Consider the following 17564-nt stretch of genomic DNA (forward strand, 5'->3'; position numbering starts at 1 on the left):
AGGCACAGCACAGCCACCATGGTTAGTAATCATGTTTTAAGTTTAAGAAAGAAGACATCTTTAATACAGGCAACTTCCAGTTTAGGCATGTTGGAATAATGTGCAATCGCACACACTGCCAAACCGATTGCACACTGCCAAACCTGGTGATAGCCCCCAAACACCACAAAAACATCATGCAAAGGGACAGAGCGGGGGCAAGCGGGCTTATGCAAGCTCCGCCAATGCATGCAGAACCCCCGCACAGAATGAGGATTGCCTGTACTCAAATGGAAGTATGAGAAGGGGTGGCCACAGAAGCAATGAAAAGTGGTAGGAAGGGGAGCACCAAACAGGAGTGCCCAAGAATCCTTGGCAATACTGCAGAGAATGATGGACACGGCTCTTTGATCTCATGCAGTCAAGCATCATTTGACACCCAGCATCCTCTCGCACTCATAAATCAATACCACAGCTTATAATACAGATTCATATGCTATAGATCAACTTTTCCCAACCAACCTGACAGCCTACAGATACTGACTGGGGCTGACGGAAGTAGTAATCTCAAACATCTGGAGGGCATTAGACTGAGGAAGGCAGTTTTGGACCACTGGCTTTCTATTAACGGGTTGCAGCCCCCAAATTAGTCATGACCTGACCTCAGTAGGGGCATACCAGTTCCACTAACATTTGTTTTTTAAAATTTTTCCATCCCCTTTTTTTTAAAGAGACAAACAGAAAGCCAGGGAAGAAGGAAGGCAAGGAAGAAACAGACAACAAAATTACGTGACATAACTCCCCCTGCCCCCTGCAAACCCCAGGGATTGTAGTTTGCTCCACTGCCCCCACACTACAATTCCTAGGGTTTTCCTGCAGAGAAGGAATGACTGTCAAACTGGTATGTCTGCAGTGAGAAATAAAGACAAGGGATAATTAATGCTGCCTCTTATTGCCTCTCTCCATATACTGGGGGACGTGTTGGATCAATTGCTGGACTTCAACTCCCTTTATCTCTGACTAGTTCCCCTTCCCTGCTGTAATAAAACTTCCATGATCTGAAGCTATTGTATTTTAGATCTGGTGCTCAAACAAACAAACAAACAAACAAACCAGGAGGCGGGCCATTGCCCTCACGGCCTGATGTGGGCTTTCTAGAGGAATCTGTGTAGCCACAATGGGAAGCTGCAAATGGGTTCCAGTCTAAGGTTCACATTGCTGGTTGGAGTTAAAGGTTTCAGGTCTGAAAAGGTTGAAGACTGCTGAAGATAAGAGCATAAGAGGAGCTTGCTGGATCAGGCCAGGATCCCATCTAGTCCAGCATCCTATTCTCACAGTGGCCAGACAGGATTCTTGTGAGAACCAGCAAGCAGGATCTGAGCACAAGAGCACAGTCCCCTCCTGTGGCTTCCAGCAGCTGGTTTTCAGAAGCATTGCTACCTCTAACTCTTCGTGACCCCATGGACCAGAGCACGCCAGGCACTCCTGTCTTCCACTGCCACCCGCAGTTTGGTCAGATTCATGTTCTTAGCTTCGAGAACACTGTCCAACCATCTCATCCCCTGCCGTCCCCTTCTCCTTGTGCCCTCAATCTTTCCCAACATCAGGGTCTTTTCCAGGGAGTCTTCCCTTCTCATGAGGTGGCCAAAGTATTGGAGCCTCAGCTTCACGATCTGTCCTTCCAGTGAGCACTCAGGGCTGATTTCCTTCAGAATGGATACGTTTGATCTTCTTGCAGTCCATGGGACTCTCAAGAGTCTCCTCCAGCACCATAATTCAAAAGCATCAATTCTTCAAGAATTGATGCCATCATGGCTAATAGCCATCAATAGGCCTCTCCTCCATGAAACTGTCTATTCCTCTTTTAAACCCATCCAGGCTGGTGAAGATCACCACCTCCTGTGTGAGTGAGTTCCATGGTTTAACTATGCACTGCATAAGAATACTTCCTTTTATATGTCCCGAATCTTCCAGATAGCTGCTCAGCCTCTTCTCAAAATAAAGGCCAGTTGCAGGCTACATGTAGTTTTATTCACACAGAAAAACCTCCCCATATAAAATGACAAACTAAGCATAACACTATTTGTCCAATCAGCAATTCCATGGGTGCAAATGGAAGCCTTCTTTCCAGTGCAAAGGCATGTGCAACTTCCCCCATCCAACCCAGACAGGGACTGCAGCTGGGCATGTTCAGGTTTAAACCCCTCCCCACTACTCCCTTGATTGGCTCTGAATTCAGTACACCTGTGATTGCTATTTATATTTTAAAAAAACAAACCATTCACACAACTGTTAATTGTGTGAGTGGGGTTATATTTAGTTTGGCCTTTGGAAAGCCTTGCATTGGCGACAGGCAATTGCCGCAGAACCAAATTTTCACAAGCTGCGCCATGCCGGCTGAGAAGATCCCTTTAGAATGGAGCAGGTAACAAAACCAATGCTATTTTTAAAGCACATTAAGTTTAAAAGCCCACTCGAGATTCCCCCCTCTGCTTAGGACTTTACTTTTCCGAAATAGGTCAGGATCTAGAGAGCTATTTTAGGAGTCCCACACACGTGCGCATGCGCACACACACACAAACACTGCTTAGGAAGCTCATCTCTTGTTTTCAAAGGCAATTCACCATATAGCAGAAGGGACTCTTTGAGAAACACATCCAAAGCAAGTCATGTAGTTCCTTGGATGCAGGACATGCTGATTGACTGGATTTGTTCCAGGAAACGATGCAAATTAATGGCTGGCTGACTTAACTGGTTCCTATTTCAATCTTCTTCAGACTGAAATGCGTCTTAAGAAGAGCCCTGCTGGATCAAGTGAAGTAGATTTTAACTTCAAACCTGTTTCCAAGAGTGATAAGGCAGATGTATCAAGGAAGTCTAAAGTACGATGGCAAAAACCAGCAAAACTGATAATACTGGCTGTTCCATATAGCTGCCATGGCTTACAGCCATTTGTCTACTCCAGCCTTTGCCCGGCTGGTGCCCTCCAGATATTTTGAACTACAATTCCCATCAGGGTATCGGCTGCAGCTGATAGGAGCTGCAAACCAAAACATCAACAAGGTATCAGGCTGTGGTGAAGGCTGCTCCTTCAGTCTATGGGGAACTCACCTTAAATCTACCCTGGTTATCTTAAGACAGGTGACATCCACACCACACATTAAAGCACATGGCTTTCAGTTCCCAGAATCCTGGAAGCTGTGGTTTACTCTTAACAGATCTGAAATACAAAGCACCATTAACAAATGGCATTTTCCAAGCTTCTTCGTGGGGAGTCATACGCATGAAATGTGCTTTAAATGTGTGGTGTGGATTACCTTAGATTCCCCCCCCCCCAAAGTAGTCAACATATTCATACCTTCTTATTTGACTCATTTTTTCATTTCGTTAGCATACTAGCCATGAAGCTAAATATAAAAGGCCTTTGCTGGAATACCTAAGATGTGCCACCAATCACCTAGCTTGATGGTCTTGGTGTTACTGGGCTTCTGGACCCTGCTTTTTAAAAAATCACTCATCCTCCCAAGCTTTTGGAGTTATCTGATTGTTCAAGGTCTCTGTGTAGTTAATGGCGATTGCAAAGAAAGTTTGCTTGACACTTTTCTTTTAATTTTTTTGGCGGCTGCTGTGTTCCTTATTTTATTTAAACTGTGTTTTATTGGTTAGATGTAGCAATTGTTTTGTTTAAATATTATTTGTATCCCATTATGGGATCCAGAATGAATGAAGAGCACACTTAAAATGTAATAAAACAGGTAAGACCAAAGTTATCACCATACTAGACTCCCCAGCATTTACCACAGGGATGGAGAATGCTTTTCAGCCTGAGGGCCACATTCTATTTGGGCAACCTTCTGGGGGCCACACGGCACTGGTGGGTGGTGCCAGAGGTGAAGAAGGCAAATAAACGGATGTGAATTTCTAGCATTCATCAGGCAAGCATGCTAGGACACATTCTAGCAAAGCAACAACACTCAAGGATGGTGAGAAGCAAGTCTGGTAATGGATGTGGCCTAGGAAGAGTTCTAAGGACCGGATGGAGAAGCCTGGAGGGCCAGATTTGCCCCCCCCTCCCCCGATGAGTTTCTTCACCTCTGATCCAATACTGACACATCACACTTCTTGCAAAACTGCTTTCGTACATCATTGTGGGACCTTGTGCCCCTTCTGTCTGGTATCCCATAACAGAGTAAATTATTGCAAACAACACACAATAAAAACCCCTCCTCTGTGATCGTGAGGGACCAAGAAGTGAAAAACAGGCATGCACAGGAGGTGGTAGCATAAGTCTGAATCACACCTCACCAAGGGAGAGTGGTCACTGGGTGACTTTAGTCCAGTTATAGTCTCTCAGCCTAACCTACCAGGGTTGTTGTGAGGATAAAACTGGGAAGCGGAACCACATATACCACCTTGAGCTCACTGAAGGAAAGGCAGGACAGAAATGAACAAAAAGAAAAGAAGTCATACTCTGAGTAGGCCCACTGAAATCAATGAACCAACATACTCTAATGGCTTATTGTTGGATAAGGAAGAGTTTTGGGGGATTTAAAGAACAACAACATACAGATTCACAGGTAAGACATCTGGTTTCATTGGTTAGTGTCCCCTGGAAGATTTCATGGACCCAAGTGCGGTCCACCTTCTCCCCTTTGCTTCTATTCCGCAGCTTGCCATTTTGCTTTTCCTGCTTCTTCTCATCTCGTAGTAAGTCAGCAATCTTGTTCAGCAGGTAGTTCAGTAATTCATGTGCGTCCTGTTGCATGTTGTTGTTGAAGAGTTCTGGCAATGAAGATGTGCAAGACAAACAAAAGGAAGGGCGATTAAAATGCTGTTAGGTCACTTGCAGCGTACAGTTTCAGTTACTTCCAAGATGAAGTATGGTGGGGCAGAAGGGGGTGAAATACACTGCGTAATACTGTTCCTCTTAATCGTGCCACATGATATTGGTGCTCCACTCTGCCTCGTTAAGTCTGGAGAGTTATTTAGAAACCGACAATGGACACAAGGCTTAGGTAGGACACAGCTGACTGGCTGAGGCACAGAGCGCTTTTAAACTAAGCTGGATTGATTGCTGCATGTATTTTTATACGCGTATATTAGATCTAGCAGAGAAAGTGAGGATCCACTATGGAGAATCCCAGTACTAAGGCATATAAAGTCTTAAAGAACTTAGAAGCAGGATACCTAGCATTCCACTTCTCCTCAGACATTCCTGGCCAATGGATAAGATCTTCAGACAAAGCCTTGCTGGCTATACTGAAGCCCCTGGGATGCTGCCCTGTGACACCTAGGGAGTGGGTCTTCTTAGTACGGGCACCAACCTTCTGGACACCCTCCCAAGGGCAGAAGGTGGTGGACACAGTAGTTACTTTTAAATGCCTCTTGAAAACACACTCCCCTGTTTCAGCATTCAATATCCAGGCTGTACGCTATTGTTCACAAAATTAGTAAAAGGGGACAAAGTATTAGAAGTTGTTGTCTCTTAATTTAGTTAATTTTGGCATCATTTTAATTTTCCAGACTTCCATTAACCACTCTTTCAACACTGGATATGTACATTCGTGCCATCCCTTCAGGATCATAAATTTCAGCACTTGTCAACAAGTGCCATATCAGCAGCTAATTTCCCATCTCAAATATCCAGGTAATGGGCTGGATCCAGGCTAAAGCAGCTGCACTCAAGTCCCATTTATTTCAACGGGGGACTAAGCCATGGCCATCTTGTCACATTGATCTCAGCAGGATCTAAATTATAAATAGTTATAAATAGTTATAAACAGTTCTAACTTATGTTTTATTGTGGGTGTGCATGGGGAGGGGTGAATAACAAAGCAAACTAGAGTGAACTGGCGAGTGGCTTCTTCTCTCCTGCAATAAGATTAGGGCCCCAACAAACCTCACAGCACTCTGCTGTTTTGGGCCTTTTCTGTCCCATTCTTTCTTACAGATTTCTTTTTGTTATTGTAAATAGTGTAGTGGTGTAAATGTGGTGTAGTGGTTAAGAGTGGTAGTCTCGTAATCTGGGGAACCGGGTTCGCGTCTCCGCTCCTCCACATGCAGCTGCTGGGTGACCTTGGGCCAGTCACACTTCTTTGAAGTCTCTCAGCCCCACTCACCTCACAGAGTGTTTGTTGTGGGGGAGGAAGGGAAAGGAGAATGTTAGCCGCTTTGAGACTCCTTAAAGGGAGTGAAAGGCGGGATATCAAATCCAAACTCTTCTTCTTCTTCTAAATTGTTTTAACCTGTTCTTACAGTTGTGCTTTAATATTGTAACCTGCTCTGGGACAATAGGGTGAAGGGCGGGTACTTAACAACAACAACTTGTTTGTTTGTGGCTCTCTCCTCCTTGTTTAATCGCCACAACAACCCTAAGAGGTAGGTTTGGCTGAGAGGCAGTGACTGACCCAAGGTGAGCTTCATGGTCAAATAAGGATTTGAACTCTGGTATCCCAGATTCCAGTTCAACACTCAAACCAATACATCACCCTCTCTGCACCCCCCCCCCATCTCCATGTTCCTCTAGGAAGCAGCTCCCAAGCTACTAAAGTAACACCTGAAGGGCCCCCAAGGATGCATAACACTGAAGTGGACATGGAGATTTAAGAAGTCTAGTTACCGTTGTCTTTCTGCAGCTGGGAAATAAATTTCCTGGGAGGGATGACCCCCACCTTCATCTTTTGTGTGGCGATGTTGTTGAAAAGCTCTGAGAGGCATGTCAAAAGGGTTTCCTTTTTGTGCGGCTGGACCTCGTAAGCCAAAACCTTTTTCCGAAACGGACGACAAAAGTAAAGTGCTTGCAGAACAGAGTTGCAATAGCAGGTATTGCCAAACTAAATGAAAGAAAGCCGGGGGCGGGGGTGGGGGGAGAGAAAGAGAGCAAAAAAAGAAGAATTTTTATTCAAGGTCTACTAAAAGCGGGGGGGAGGGAGGCAAAAAGTACCTGAACTAGCTGCAGTGAAAGGGCATGAGGGAAATAAGCAGAGTATGACGGAGGCTGACTGCACAATGCATGTGATTTCATGAAATGGGATGGAGGCTAGCTTTAAAATATCTGTTTACCGGATTGCCCCGAAAATAAGCCGCACTTGCCCCCCAAATTCTGACTGTGAAAAATTAAAGTGCGGCTTATATTCAGAACCGAGCTCTGCGCTCCCAGCTCCTGGCACTACTGCCCTGAATGGGGGGGGGGGGGCAGCCGGCGCTGGCGCCGGCTTGAGGAGGTAGTACCAGGAATTGGTAGTGCTGGAAGACCGGCATGAAGCGTGCGCGGAACCGAGCACTGGCACCGGCGTGGGGAGCAGGGCGCCAAGGCCGGCCAACCCCCATTCAGGGCGGTAGTGCCAGGAGGTGGGCCACACCAGCAAATTTTAAAGGTGCGGCTTATTTGCGGGTACGACTTATATTCGGACCAATATGGTATTATAACCATTATTATAATCATATATATTATAAGGCTTAGTTCTCCAACACCTAATAGAGAAGTACTCATCTAGTAACATTGTCTCTCTCTATGTGGCCTTCATTGACTTCAGAGCAGCCTTCGACTCCATCTCCAGAATAAAGCTATGGGAAAAACTGGAGACCTCCACACTTGACAGACGCTTGCTATATTTAATACGCACACTACATGAAGGGACCTTGCTGAAAGTGCCTTGTTCCCACCAATCCAACGCAATAGAGACCGAGAAGGGAGTCAAGCAAGGATGCATATTGGCCCCATCTTTATTCAATTTTTATATAAATGATATGATTCCCCACCTCCACAATATGAATTTCCACCCTCCAAAACTCACAGGAAAGCATATTCCGGTGCTGCTTTACGCAGATGACGTAGCAATCCTCTTGAGAACACTGGCAGCATATTGCAAGGAGGGCCTATTGGAGCTCAATTACCAGAAAACCAAAACTGTGTTTTTTGCCAAGAGGCCCAAACCACATGCATGGTACATCAATGATCACAAGATCGAGCAGGTCACCTTCTTCAAATACCTGGGTCTAGCCCCACATTCCTCGGGAAGCAGAAAAGCCCACGACGACTACATTGCAGGGAATGCCCACAGAAGCACAAATGCTATCCTCAGGTACCTCAGGTGGACACGATATACCTGCAGCCCTCAAATTGTTTTAGGCTAAATTGATTGCACAGCTGTTATATGGTCTTCTACAAGTGCCTAAACATGTCTCCAATGCTACCATACGTCTTGAAACTGGATCCATAAGAATTGAGGCCAGAGTGCGGCTTGCCACTCTTAATTACTGGTTGAGACTATCTTTCTTCCTGAGTGGCCTTGCTCCCCTGACTATTAAGGATGATTTCCAATCAACATGGAAACGAGCTGTGGAAAATATAATAACTACTCTAGGCTTCAACCCACAGATTTTACTTGACATGGGGCATGAACAAGCTAGAAGAAACATTAAACAGCGTGTGGAAGACACAGAACGCCAAGCTGGCCTAGCTAGGTCCCCAAAATTTCTAATTAGTGAAACCAGAAGATACCTCACCTCCCAAATGCCATACAGTCATACCTCGGGTTACAGCTGCTTCGGGTTGCGTTTTTTCGGGTTGTGGACTGCCAAAACCCGGAAGTACCAGAACGGGTTACTTCCATGTTTCGGCGGTTGCGCATGCGCAGAATTGCAACCTGTGCGTTCACTGTATATAGCCAACCTTGAAATCTCAAAACAGTGAAGGACTTTCACTCTGGTCTGTTGTCAGGCCCTCCCCTCAGCCATTCAGGAAGGACGTTATAGGAAGACACCATATGAGGAGAGGAAATGCCCATGGGGCTCTGGGCAGCAGGAAACAACAGATCATGCCCTTTTCCATTGCCAGTACTATGTAGACATATGAGCCAGATTTATCCTGCACAAATTCCCAGGATGCACAAAACAACTCAACATCTCCCTACTACTCCAGGATGAAAACCCAGATGTTACATACTCAGTTTCTAGATTTTGCGCTGCCATGCTCAGTTGCTAGATTTTGCGCTGCCATCCTTGCGCTCAAGGATGGTTTGTGCTAGAAACCAGTCCTAAACTGAAGGCCCATATTACAAGACCGATATTTCCCTAAGCTCTACCCCTTATAGTTGTTTTAACTGCGTGTCTTTTAGTTTGTATCTGTTTTAATTAACAATTCTTATTCATCAACTATTTTATTCATATGTTTCTCTTATACTGGCCTGTGACTGTAATAAAGTTTATTCATTCATTCAATCTTCGTTTTTAGAAATAATTTTTTTTTTTTTATTTAGGACATGGATCCCTTAGCAATGACAGACTACGTGTCCTCCTCCTCTTGGTACTCACTTAGTAAATCACAGAACTGTATCCTATATTTTTTCCCTGGAAATTGTGACAACTTACTTTTAAAAAACAGTTTTTCTTTATCCCCACCCCCCAAAACCGATTCATTATTAAAATTCAATAAAAATATATTTCGAAAAACAGGAAGGGGATTGGAGGGTAAAGGCAGCTTTGTTTTGGCAGCAAATGTTCTTGCTACCTATTATTCCCCTTCCTGAATGCCCCTTGGAACAATGCAACATGATTGCGCAACAATATTCCAAGGGGGGAGAAATGGGGGGGGGGTTTAAGTGTGGGTAGTAGCTCCCATAATGAAACCAGCAACAATAGAAAAGGTAGGGTGCAGCTGTGTGTGTAGCTTCAACCCCCTCCACAATTTCAAACCAAGAATTCTCAAGAGAACTTTTGGCTCAGGTCTAAAATTAGATATCCTGTGATCTTGAAAATAGTTCCATAGCAGCTGAGCAAGTGGGGAATAAACATTTTTGCTAGCATTGGAAAGGCTAACCTGATTGCACAGATTGTGGCAAAGCACCTGGTTTGTGGGCAGAAAGTCACAGGTCACAATCTCTTCTCTCCCACCAGCTGAAGGAGGTAGAATCACAGAACTGGATGGGAACCCAAGGTCAACTAGTCAAATCCGCTGAAGGGGCAAGGAAAAAAAGAGAGCCCTGCTAGCCAGTGTAGAAGCAACTGCTGGCTAAATGGACTTATGGCTTGAATGTATAATTCAGTCTCATATGCACACTCTCAGAGGAGGAGGAGAACTCAGAAATAAATAGCACATACTGTGGAAACAAAGTCATTGGTGCAACATTTAAAATTGCTAGCTCTGTTAAACAAGTTGTGTTTCCCGTTTTGGTCAGCCTTCCTCAACCTCATCCTCATACACTTATAAGATTTAACACGAGGAATTCTAGTGTAGCTTGTAGATGCCTGGGTGAAGACAACCCCCCCCCCTTGTAAAGCCTTGTGATGTGGTTTGGCAGAGAAGGGGGAAAAACAACTGTCCTGCTACATGCCGCTCAAGAGGGAGCAAACGCAATGCTCTTGCCGTGGGTTAAGACTAGTAAGCAGCTAGCTGGCTTGTGGGGAGGGCAAAGATTGTGGTTTCTGACACACAGTGGTACCGCTGAGAATACCCACCTCTCGCCCCAAAACATGAAGCTGATATGATTGCTCCAAATAATCAAGCAGGCTGAGGTTTTCCCTCTGGGCCAGCTTATAGTGGGGATAGGTGGGTGGGAAACAATTCAAAGTTGCTGGTGTTTGACAGGGAAAGATGCCTTTGGGGGCAAAATGAGACATCCAGTTCACATTTCCTGTTTACAAGGATATATTGGCAATGTGCCGGAGATAGCTAGAAGCAGCTGTTTTGCATCTGTCACATTTGAAGGCTGTCTCATTTCATGGAAAAAAGGAGGATAGGGGCTGATGAGACACAGAATCTAGCAAGGAAGGATGCATCCTGGAATGCTTGACCCTCAAGCCACTGAAGAATTAGATCCCTTTCTACATCAACAGAAGTCAGCTTGCTAGTTGTAATAACTCTGCATACGGCACTTTCATCCCTCCCCCAAAGACACTGCCAAACATGTCACAGCATGATGGTTCCTTCACATCATCTGCTGGGCCAAGCTGAAGGAGGCCCAAACTGGAAAAACCCCACTGGACAACACTCCAAGGTCACAACAGTGGTGGAAAAATAATGTTTGCCACCATCCCTGCAAAAGAAAAGGCCTAAGACCAACAGCTCATCACAGAACCATCAGCTGCCTTAGAGAACTGTTGTGGCCGTTCCTACCCTACGGCTGCTGAAGACCTGCATGCTCCAACAGAAATGAAGGACCACAGGCCAAGGAGCAAACATATCAGCCTGTGGTCAGGGAGTACACATATCACCAGCTCCCAGTTGACGTGAGAGGCCTCTGTGGGTCTTTGTTTTATATCATGTGTTTGTTTTAGTGTTTTAATGTTGTGAACTGCCTTAGTTGCCTTGGAAGAAAGGTGATATGCAAAAACCACAACATACCACCGAAACTCCCCTCCATTGTCCCTGCTGGTAATAAGTGCTCTGAAAGGACATAGCCAAGCGGGGTGGGCAGTTGAGCGCCCTCCCCCCTAATCAAGTGAAAATAGAAATACTTAACTGACCAATCACGTTGGTTCTGCCCCCACCCCAACAAAAGTCCTGCCCGTTCCTAACAAAAATCCTGGCTGTGCCTATGGTGCTCTGTGAATCCTGTTACTGCTTCCCTACCAATCTGTTGTTTTATAATTAGGGCACCCTGGAAAAAAGTGAAAACTGCAGCATTTCTGTACTTGAGAATGAAAAACTCTAACTTACAAGTTCATGCAGCCAAATAATGTGTGCGAAATGTATTTCATTTAATTATTTATTTATTTCTGCCTGGAGTGATCTTGCTGGTGCATGATTTTCTAGCTGTGGCATCCGAGTTTTCAACTTCCAATAAGGGTCCTAGAGATATAAAAGCATGCAACCCCAATGGAAGATTCATGCTACCCAGTGCTAGGCCAACATATCTACCCTGCCCAACACTAGACATTTGTACAGGGCCCATACATAGAGTGCACAGGTCCAATAAAGCCCCTCAAACTTGGGGAGAGGGGAAAAAATCTACACTTGCCCAGTCATTTCTAGCAATGAAGAAGTTTTTCTAAATTGCAAAAATAAGGAGCTGGTTCTTTCAGACTGTCAGTGTAATACAAATATTAACGTGTAATACAAATATTTTAACGCCATTAAAAGTGTTTGCAGGCTAGTTAACTTATTTAGAAACTTTCTTTTCTTGTTTTTCACGTCTGAAGGCTTTCCAAACAGCGAGCAGTAATTCAAAAGCACACAAAGACAACAATAAAAGTACAGCACCTAATGTTCTATAGCATCAAGCAAACTAAAGAACATAAATATCTAAAAGGTCATAAACAGGTTTACACTTGACGCAGAGAAGACATCAGTCCTGTTGCCAGGCAAGCCTTCCTGATTCCAAGACTGGGGAATCACAACTCATAAGGCCCTGTCATGGTTCAACTCTGAAGGTCAACACCAAGGGTGATAATAATACCTAGGTGTGTGTATAAGACCCTGTGTATCAGACTATTTTGGGGGACTACAATTTAAGAAAATGGGGGGAGACGGCTCAGAGTTGTTGAGCTTCTTTTGGGGATGAAGTTATTGAGCTGGGGGGGGGGGATATGCCGATAATCACTCACCCAACTGACAAACACTACCAAGCGCATGCGCCACAGAACACACAAAGTGTATGCCGGCTCGCCACCAGAAGCCAGCAACCGCACACCCACTTGCCACAGCGGTAGCCAATCCATAGCAGCTCTTGATGCAAACAAACATAACCCATCCGATTTACACAGCAACAGCTAATCCAAAGCAGCCCTTGCAGCAGACACTATCCACCCACCCAATCGCCGCTAACAAACTCCTGCTCGTGGCTGCAACCAATCCCCAGTCCCCCCTCTACACTATCCATGTATAAGACAACCCCCCATTTTTAACATTAATTTTGAGTAAAAAGACTCATCATACATGGAAAAGTACAGTGGTACCTCAGGTTAAGTACTTAATTCGTTCCAGAGGTCCGTACTTAACCTGAAACTGTTCTTAACCTGAAGCACCACTTTAGCTAATGGGGTCTCCCGCTGCTGCTCCGCTGCCGGAGCACAATTTCTGTTCTCATCCTGAAGCAAAGTTCTTAACCTGAAGCACTATTCTGGATTAGCGGAGTCTGTAACCTGAAGCGTATGTAACCTGAAGCGTATGTAACCCGAGGTACCACTGTACGATATCTAGATATAGATATATAGCTATATAGATATATAGATATATATTCATTCATTCTAGGCATAATATATCTAGTCAGGTTCACGCAAGAGAACCTACCTAGACGTACACTAGTTTCAACATATTTAAAGGTAAAGGGACCCCTGACCATTAGGTCCAGTTGTGACCGACTCTGGGGTTGCGGTGCTCATCTCACTTTATTGGCCAAGGGAGCCGGCGTACAGCTTCCGGGTCATGTGGCCAGCATGACTAAGCCGCTTCTGGCGAACCATAGCAGCACACGGAAACGCCGTTTACCTTCCCGCAGGAGCAGTACCTAATTATCTACTTGCACTTGGACGTGCTTTTGAACTGCTAGGTTGGCAGGAGCAGGGACCAAGCAATGGGAGCTCACCCCGTTGCGGGAATTCAAACCGCCAACCTTCTGATCGGCAAGTCCTAGGCTCTGTGGTTTAACCCACAGCGCCACCCACGTCCCTTTTCAACATATTTAGGGACTTACAAAAGTAGTACATTAGAATGAGTTTAGAAATGGGCCTGCAGCCAGAGCAGTTCTTTTGATCTGGCAAGATGTGATCCATATGACCATACCTTCTCAACAGGTGTTTCCAAAAGGCAGCCCGCAAGTGGGTGTTGAAAATTCCATAGAGGTCCATTCTTGCTTATTTGTTAGGCAATTTGAAGTCAGAATCATTCACATACAGAGTGACTTGGATACCACTGTTTCTAGAGATGCCAATGAATGTGCTCAGAGCATTGCCTAGTCATGTATTGTTGAATGAGTTTCAGTCTTGAAACCTAGACACAGATAAATTGCCTAGAGCAGTGTGGTCACCTCCTGTCTGCTAGATCAGACCAGAAGCCTATCTAGTCCAGCACAAAACCGACCTCCTACCCAAAAGGAGAAAATACACAGGTACATGGACTGAATGATCCTCAGGATCCCTTCCAACCAGTGGTAGAAACTGAGATATGAAAGCTAGGACCCAAATGGCACCTTAAACGTAGGATATGGGCACAACAATGGAATGTCTAGGTATGCTTTTTTATAACAAGGAAACAAAGCTGAAAATGAACGCAGCTAAAATATTATGTTAATTTTTCACATGGTCTAGTCCTTCCCCTGCCCACCCCATAATATTCTTAAGGGGGTCTCTTCTCCAGTCTTCAGAAAGTAGCTGGAAGTGGGGAGGCAGAAAAAGGTTCTCCTTTCCTTCCACTCTGCAATTTTAATCTGAAATCTTAGGCGCAGTATTGTGCCGAGCTCAGAAACTGCTCACGCTAATGAAATTCCCTGTCACAAAATGCGCCTAGAACAATGGGAGTTTCGAACATTACTTCTAAACCTACAGTTCTATGATTCTATTATATGTCTTACCTCTTTTTTTCTCTGCTACAGGGCTCACAGCTTCAGAGAGGCAATTTAAATTAGGATAACATCAAAGTCGGAAAAGGTTAAATACCTCCTCCAATACTAATGCACTGATCAAAACTGGAGTGCTCTGCACCTGCTTCAAAGTTGAATGTTTAGCATTTGCTTAAATCCTGCAGATTCATGATGATATCTCCCATGTCACATCTCAGACGCAGCCAAACAGGCAACAAAGAAGCAGACAAAAACCTCAGCTTGCTCTAAAGCACTTGAGAGACCTGCAAGAAGGCTTTAGCCCCGGAGCTTAAAACCTGGCTGTAAAGGAAGCAAGTCGTCACGGTGATGGGCTCTCGCAGCCATCCCATATGCGTCTACGAAGATAACAAGTGGAAATGCAGCCTTTAAAACTTGGCACACTTCCAGGAAGTAATGCTGCCTTTCAAATCATTACAAAACATGACGGGGGAACTGTAAGGATAATAAAACAGTAGGACTGAAGAAGCAACTCCTTCTGACCAAAAAAGGCAGGAGGAGGAGCAAAAAACCACTGCAGGAAATATTATGTCAAACATTTGTCCATGTGAAACTGCGGGTGGTAAGAAGCATTTTTGGGGATCCTCTTCCTGCTATCCTGCTATTTATTGTATTGTAACCAAAGCTTGCCTTCCATCTCCCCCAATGTCAAAGTTCTAGAATGGCTGTTGACTACCCCGAGGGAGGACAAGCCAGCTTGTAAAGTTGTTTCACACCTGAAATTGTTGTCACAAAACATGCCACCAGTTTCATCAATTTGACATGACAACTGAACAAAAGTTTTGAAGTCTACACTACGCCTTTGAGGGAATACTCAATCACGTTATCCTTGCATGAAATGCTCTTTCCTCTCCCTTGCCAAAACAACATCCATGAGTTGCTTCTGACTCCTTGCAAAGATGTAGCCTTCTGCCCAGGTTTCCACTGACCCATAAGGTTAGATCCTGCTATTATTGAAATTCTGTTTTTATCTGTGCAATATTGCTTTAATGGTTTCTATGTCACATATATGTTTTATTGATACTGTCTTACTGTTTTTATGTTATACATTTGGATACAACTTAGAGATTATTAAATATTAAACAGTTGAAAAAAGACTTTTAAATACATAAAACTACTTGGGAGGCAGCCACAGGTCAAGACTATCTCAATAAGAGGTCCAATTTGGACAATTTCCTCAACCGTGCCCACCTGCCAATCAAATAAAATCACATCAGCTGATGGGCAGGAGAGTGGTTCTGAATTTTGCATTGTTGTGGTTGCCTTTTCCCAGCAGGACTTAATCCCCACTTAACAGCTGACAGGTGAGTGGTTAAATCCTGCTCAGTCTGGCCTCTGACTGATTCAACATTCTACAGCCATTTAAGTGTGTTTTGGGGGGTATTATTGGTTTCTTTTTGTTTTACTGTGTATTTTGTGTTCTCATTTTGTATTTTTAAGTGGTGGACCACCCTGTGATCTTTGGATGAAGGGTGGTCTATAAATTTAATAAATAATAATTACAATACATCAGCGGTAAAAAGTTTCACTGAAATGTACTCCCAACTCTAGCATGTCTTTGTAAATACTTAGCATTTGCCCCAAAAGGAAAGCAACAGATATTTAAAAACCAACTCTCTTTAGTTTGCTTTTTTTAAGCTCATAAAATAAATATAGATAAAAAGATGGAGCTTGCCCATCACAGGGTGCTAATTTAAGCCTCTTTCAATTTTGTATCAGTAGCAGCACCCACGGACTGAAGCTGCTCAGGAACAAATATTTTTCATTTTAGAATCCAAAAGGTGGAAGTAAGAAGGTATTATGAAATACAAACCCAGACACAGAAAAGCTACTCACATTGACCAAGCCAAAGTAATTTTCATCCCCAGGAATCTGTTCTACACTAATCTCTTTCTCCACAGCAGACGCACTGGAGCCCTGGAAGACAAAGGAAAGGGGGGAAAAGGCTTCCATCATTTGCACCTCTAAGCAAGGAGAAATTATTAATGAATACACACAGAGATATAGAATGACTGCTCCCCGCTTAAAACGGGGGGCGCCCTTTGCGTGGACGCGCGCAGCCCCTAGATCTGGAGCAGCTCCATCAGCATAGGCTTGGCTTCGCCTTCCCTCAGGTGGGATACCTGGAGGTCTCCGCCTACCTCAGTCAGTTGTCCAATCCCACCTGGGGGAAGCGTTGCCAAGGAGACCAGGCCAGGTAGAGGAGGGATTACCTGCCCACACAATAGAGGGAGGATCTTACCTGGGAATCCTCACTTGGCTCCAGAGAAATTATTAATGAATACACACAGAGATATAGAATATTCTGTTGTTATATGAGGTTCCCAGTAGTCTCTCAAACGGGGTGATCTTGTCTACAGCTTTCTAGTTCTGCAAATGCTGCAGACATCAGATGTTCTTAGACCATGTGCTAAACTGTGATTAAAATGCCCTTAAGATCTACTGAACAGGGCAGGTATATGGCATCACAGATGCAAAGGCAAAGCAACATATATGTTCTTATGAATGTATGCATGTATATTGCAACCTTTCCACAAGGATCTCAAGGCAGCATACATGATTCTCTCTTCACTCCCACACAATAACCCTGTGAGGTAGGAAAGGCTGACAAATAGTGACTGGCTCAAGATGATCCACAGAGGAATACCATCATCATCATCATCATCATCATCATCATCTCACCTTTTCCGCAGGCTGGGTCTCAAGGAAGCTTACATAAATTTAAAAAACACAGATAAAATACAAAAAGCTAAAAGAGAATCCAATAAACAGAATCATCAGGAACTCAGTAAACTCCACTAGAGTTAAAACAGTATAAAAAAAAATCTGTTAAAATACAAATAATAAAAAAGCACAGCAGAGAGTCCTTTCCTTAAAAATCAGTCAACTCCAAAACACCAATCAGAATAAAACAGTCTCCACCTGCCAGCAGAAGGACACCAAGGAGGGAGGCAGTCTACCTTCTTTAGAAAGGGAGTTCCAAAGTCTGGGAGCAAACACTGAGAAGGCCCTCTCAGGGTTAAGTGGAGATCTTAGCTTGGTCTCCCC

General features: G+C 44.3%; 1 protein-coding gene across 4 annotated transcripts in view; it reads right to left on the reverse strand.

Annotated features, from left to right (window-relative positions):
* LOC310669580 (ubiquitin carboxyl-terminal hydrolase 12-like) overlaps nucleotides 1-17564 on the reverse strand; it is a 50156-nt gene that overhangs the window by 17866 nt on the left and 14726 nt on the right. For 2 of the 4 annotated variants that reach the window (XM_083423937.1, XM_083423938.1), the window contains exons 2-4: nucleotides 16353-16433; nucleotides 6599-6812; nucleotides 4547-4761 (exon numbers count right to left, since the gene is read on the reverse strand). In XM_083423937.1, coding sequence (XP_083280063.1) covers nucleotides 4547-4761; nucleotides 6599-6812; nucleotides 16353-16433 — 510 coding nt within the window. Of the gene's footprint in view, nucleotides 1-4546; nucleotides 4762-6598; nucleotides 6813-8653; nucleotides 8948-16352; nucleotides 16434-17564 lie in introns of those variants that run through there. The other 2 variants (XM_083423939.1, XM_083423940.1) reach the window with 2 other exon arrangements.

The sequence above is a fragment of the Podarcis tiliguerta genome (genome assembly GCF_965153285.1).
Source record: "Podarcis tiliguerta genome assembly, chromosome: Z".
Taxonomy (NCBI): Eukaryota; Metazoa; Chordata; class Lepidosauria; order Squamata; family Lacertidae; genus Podarcis; species Podarcis tiliguerta.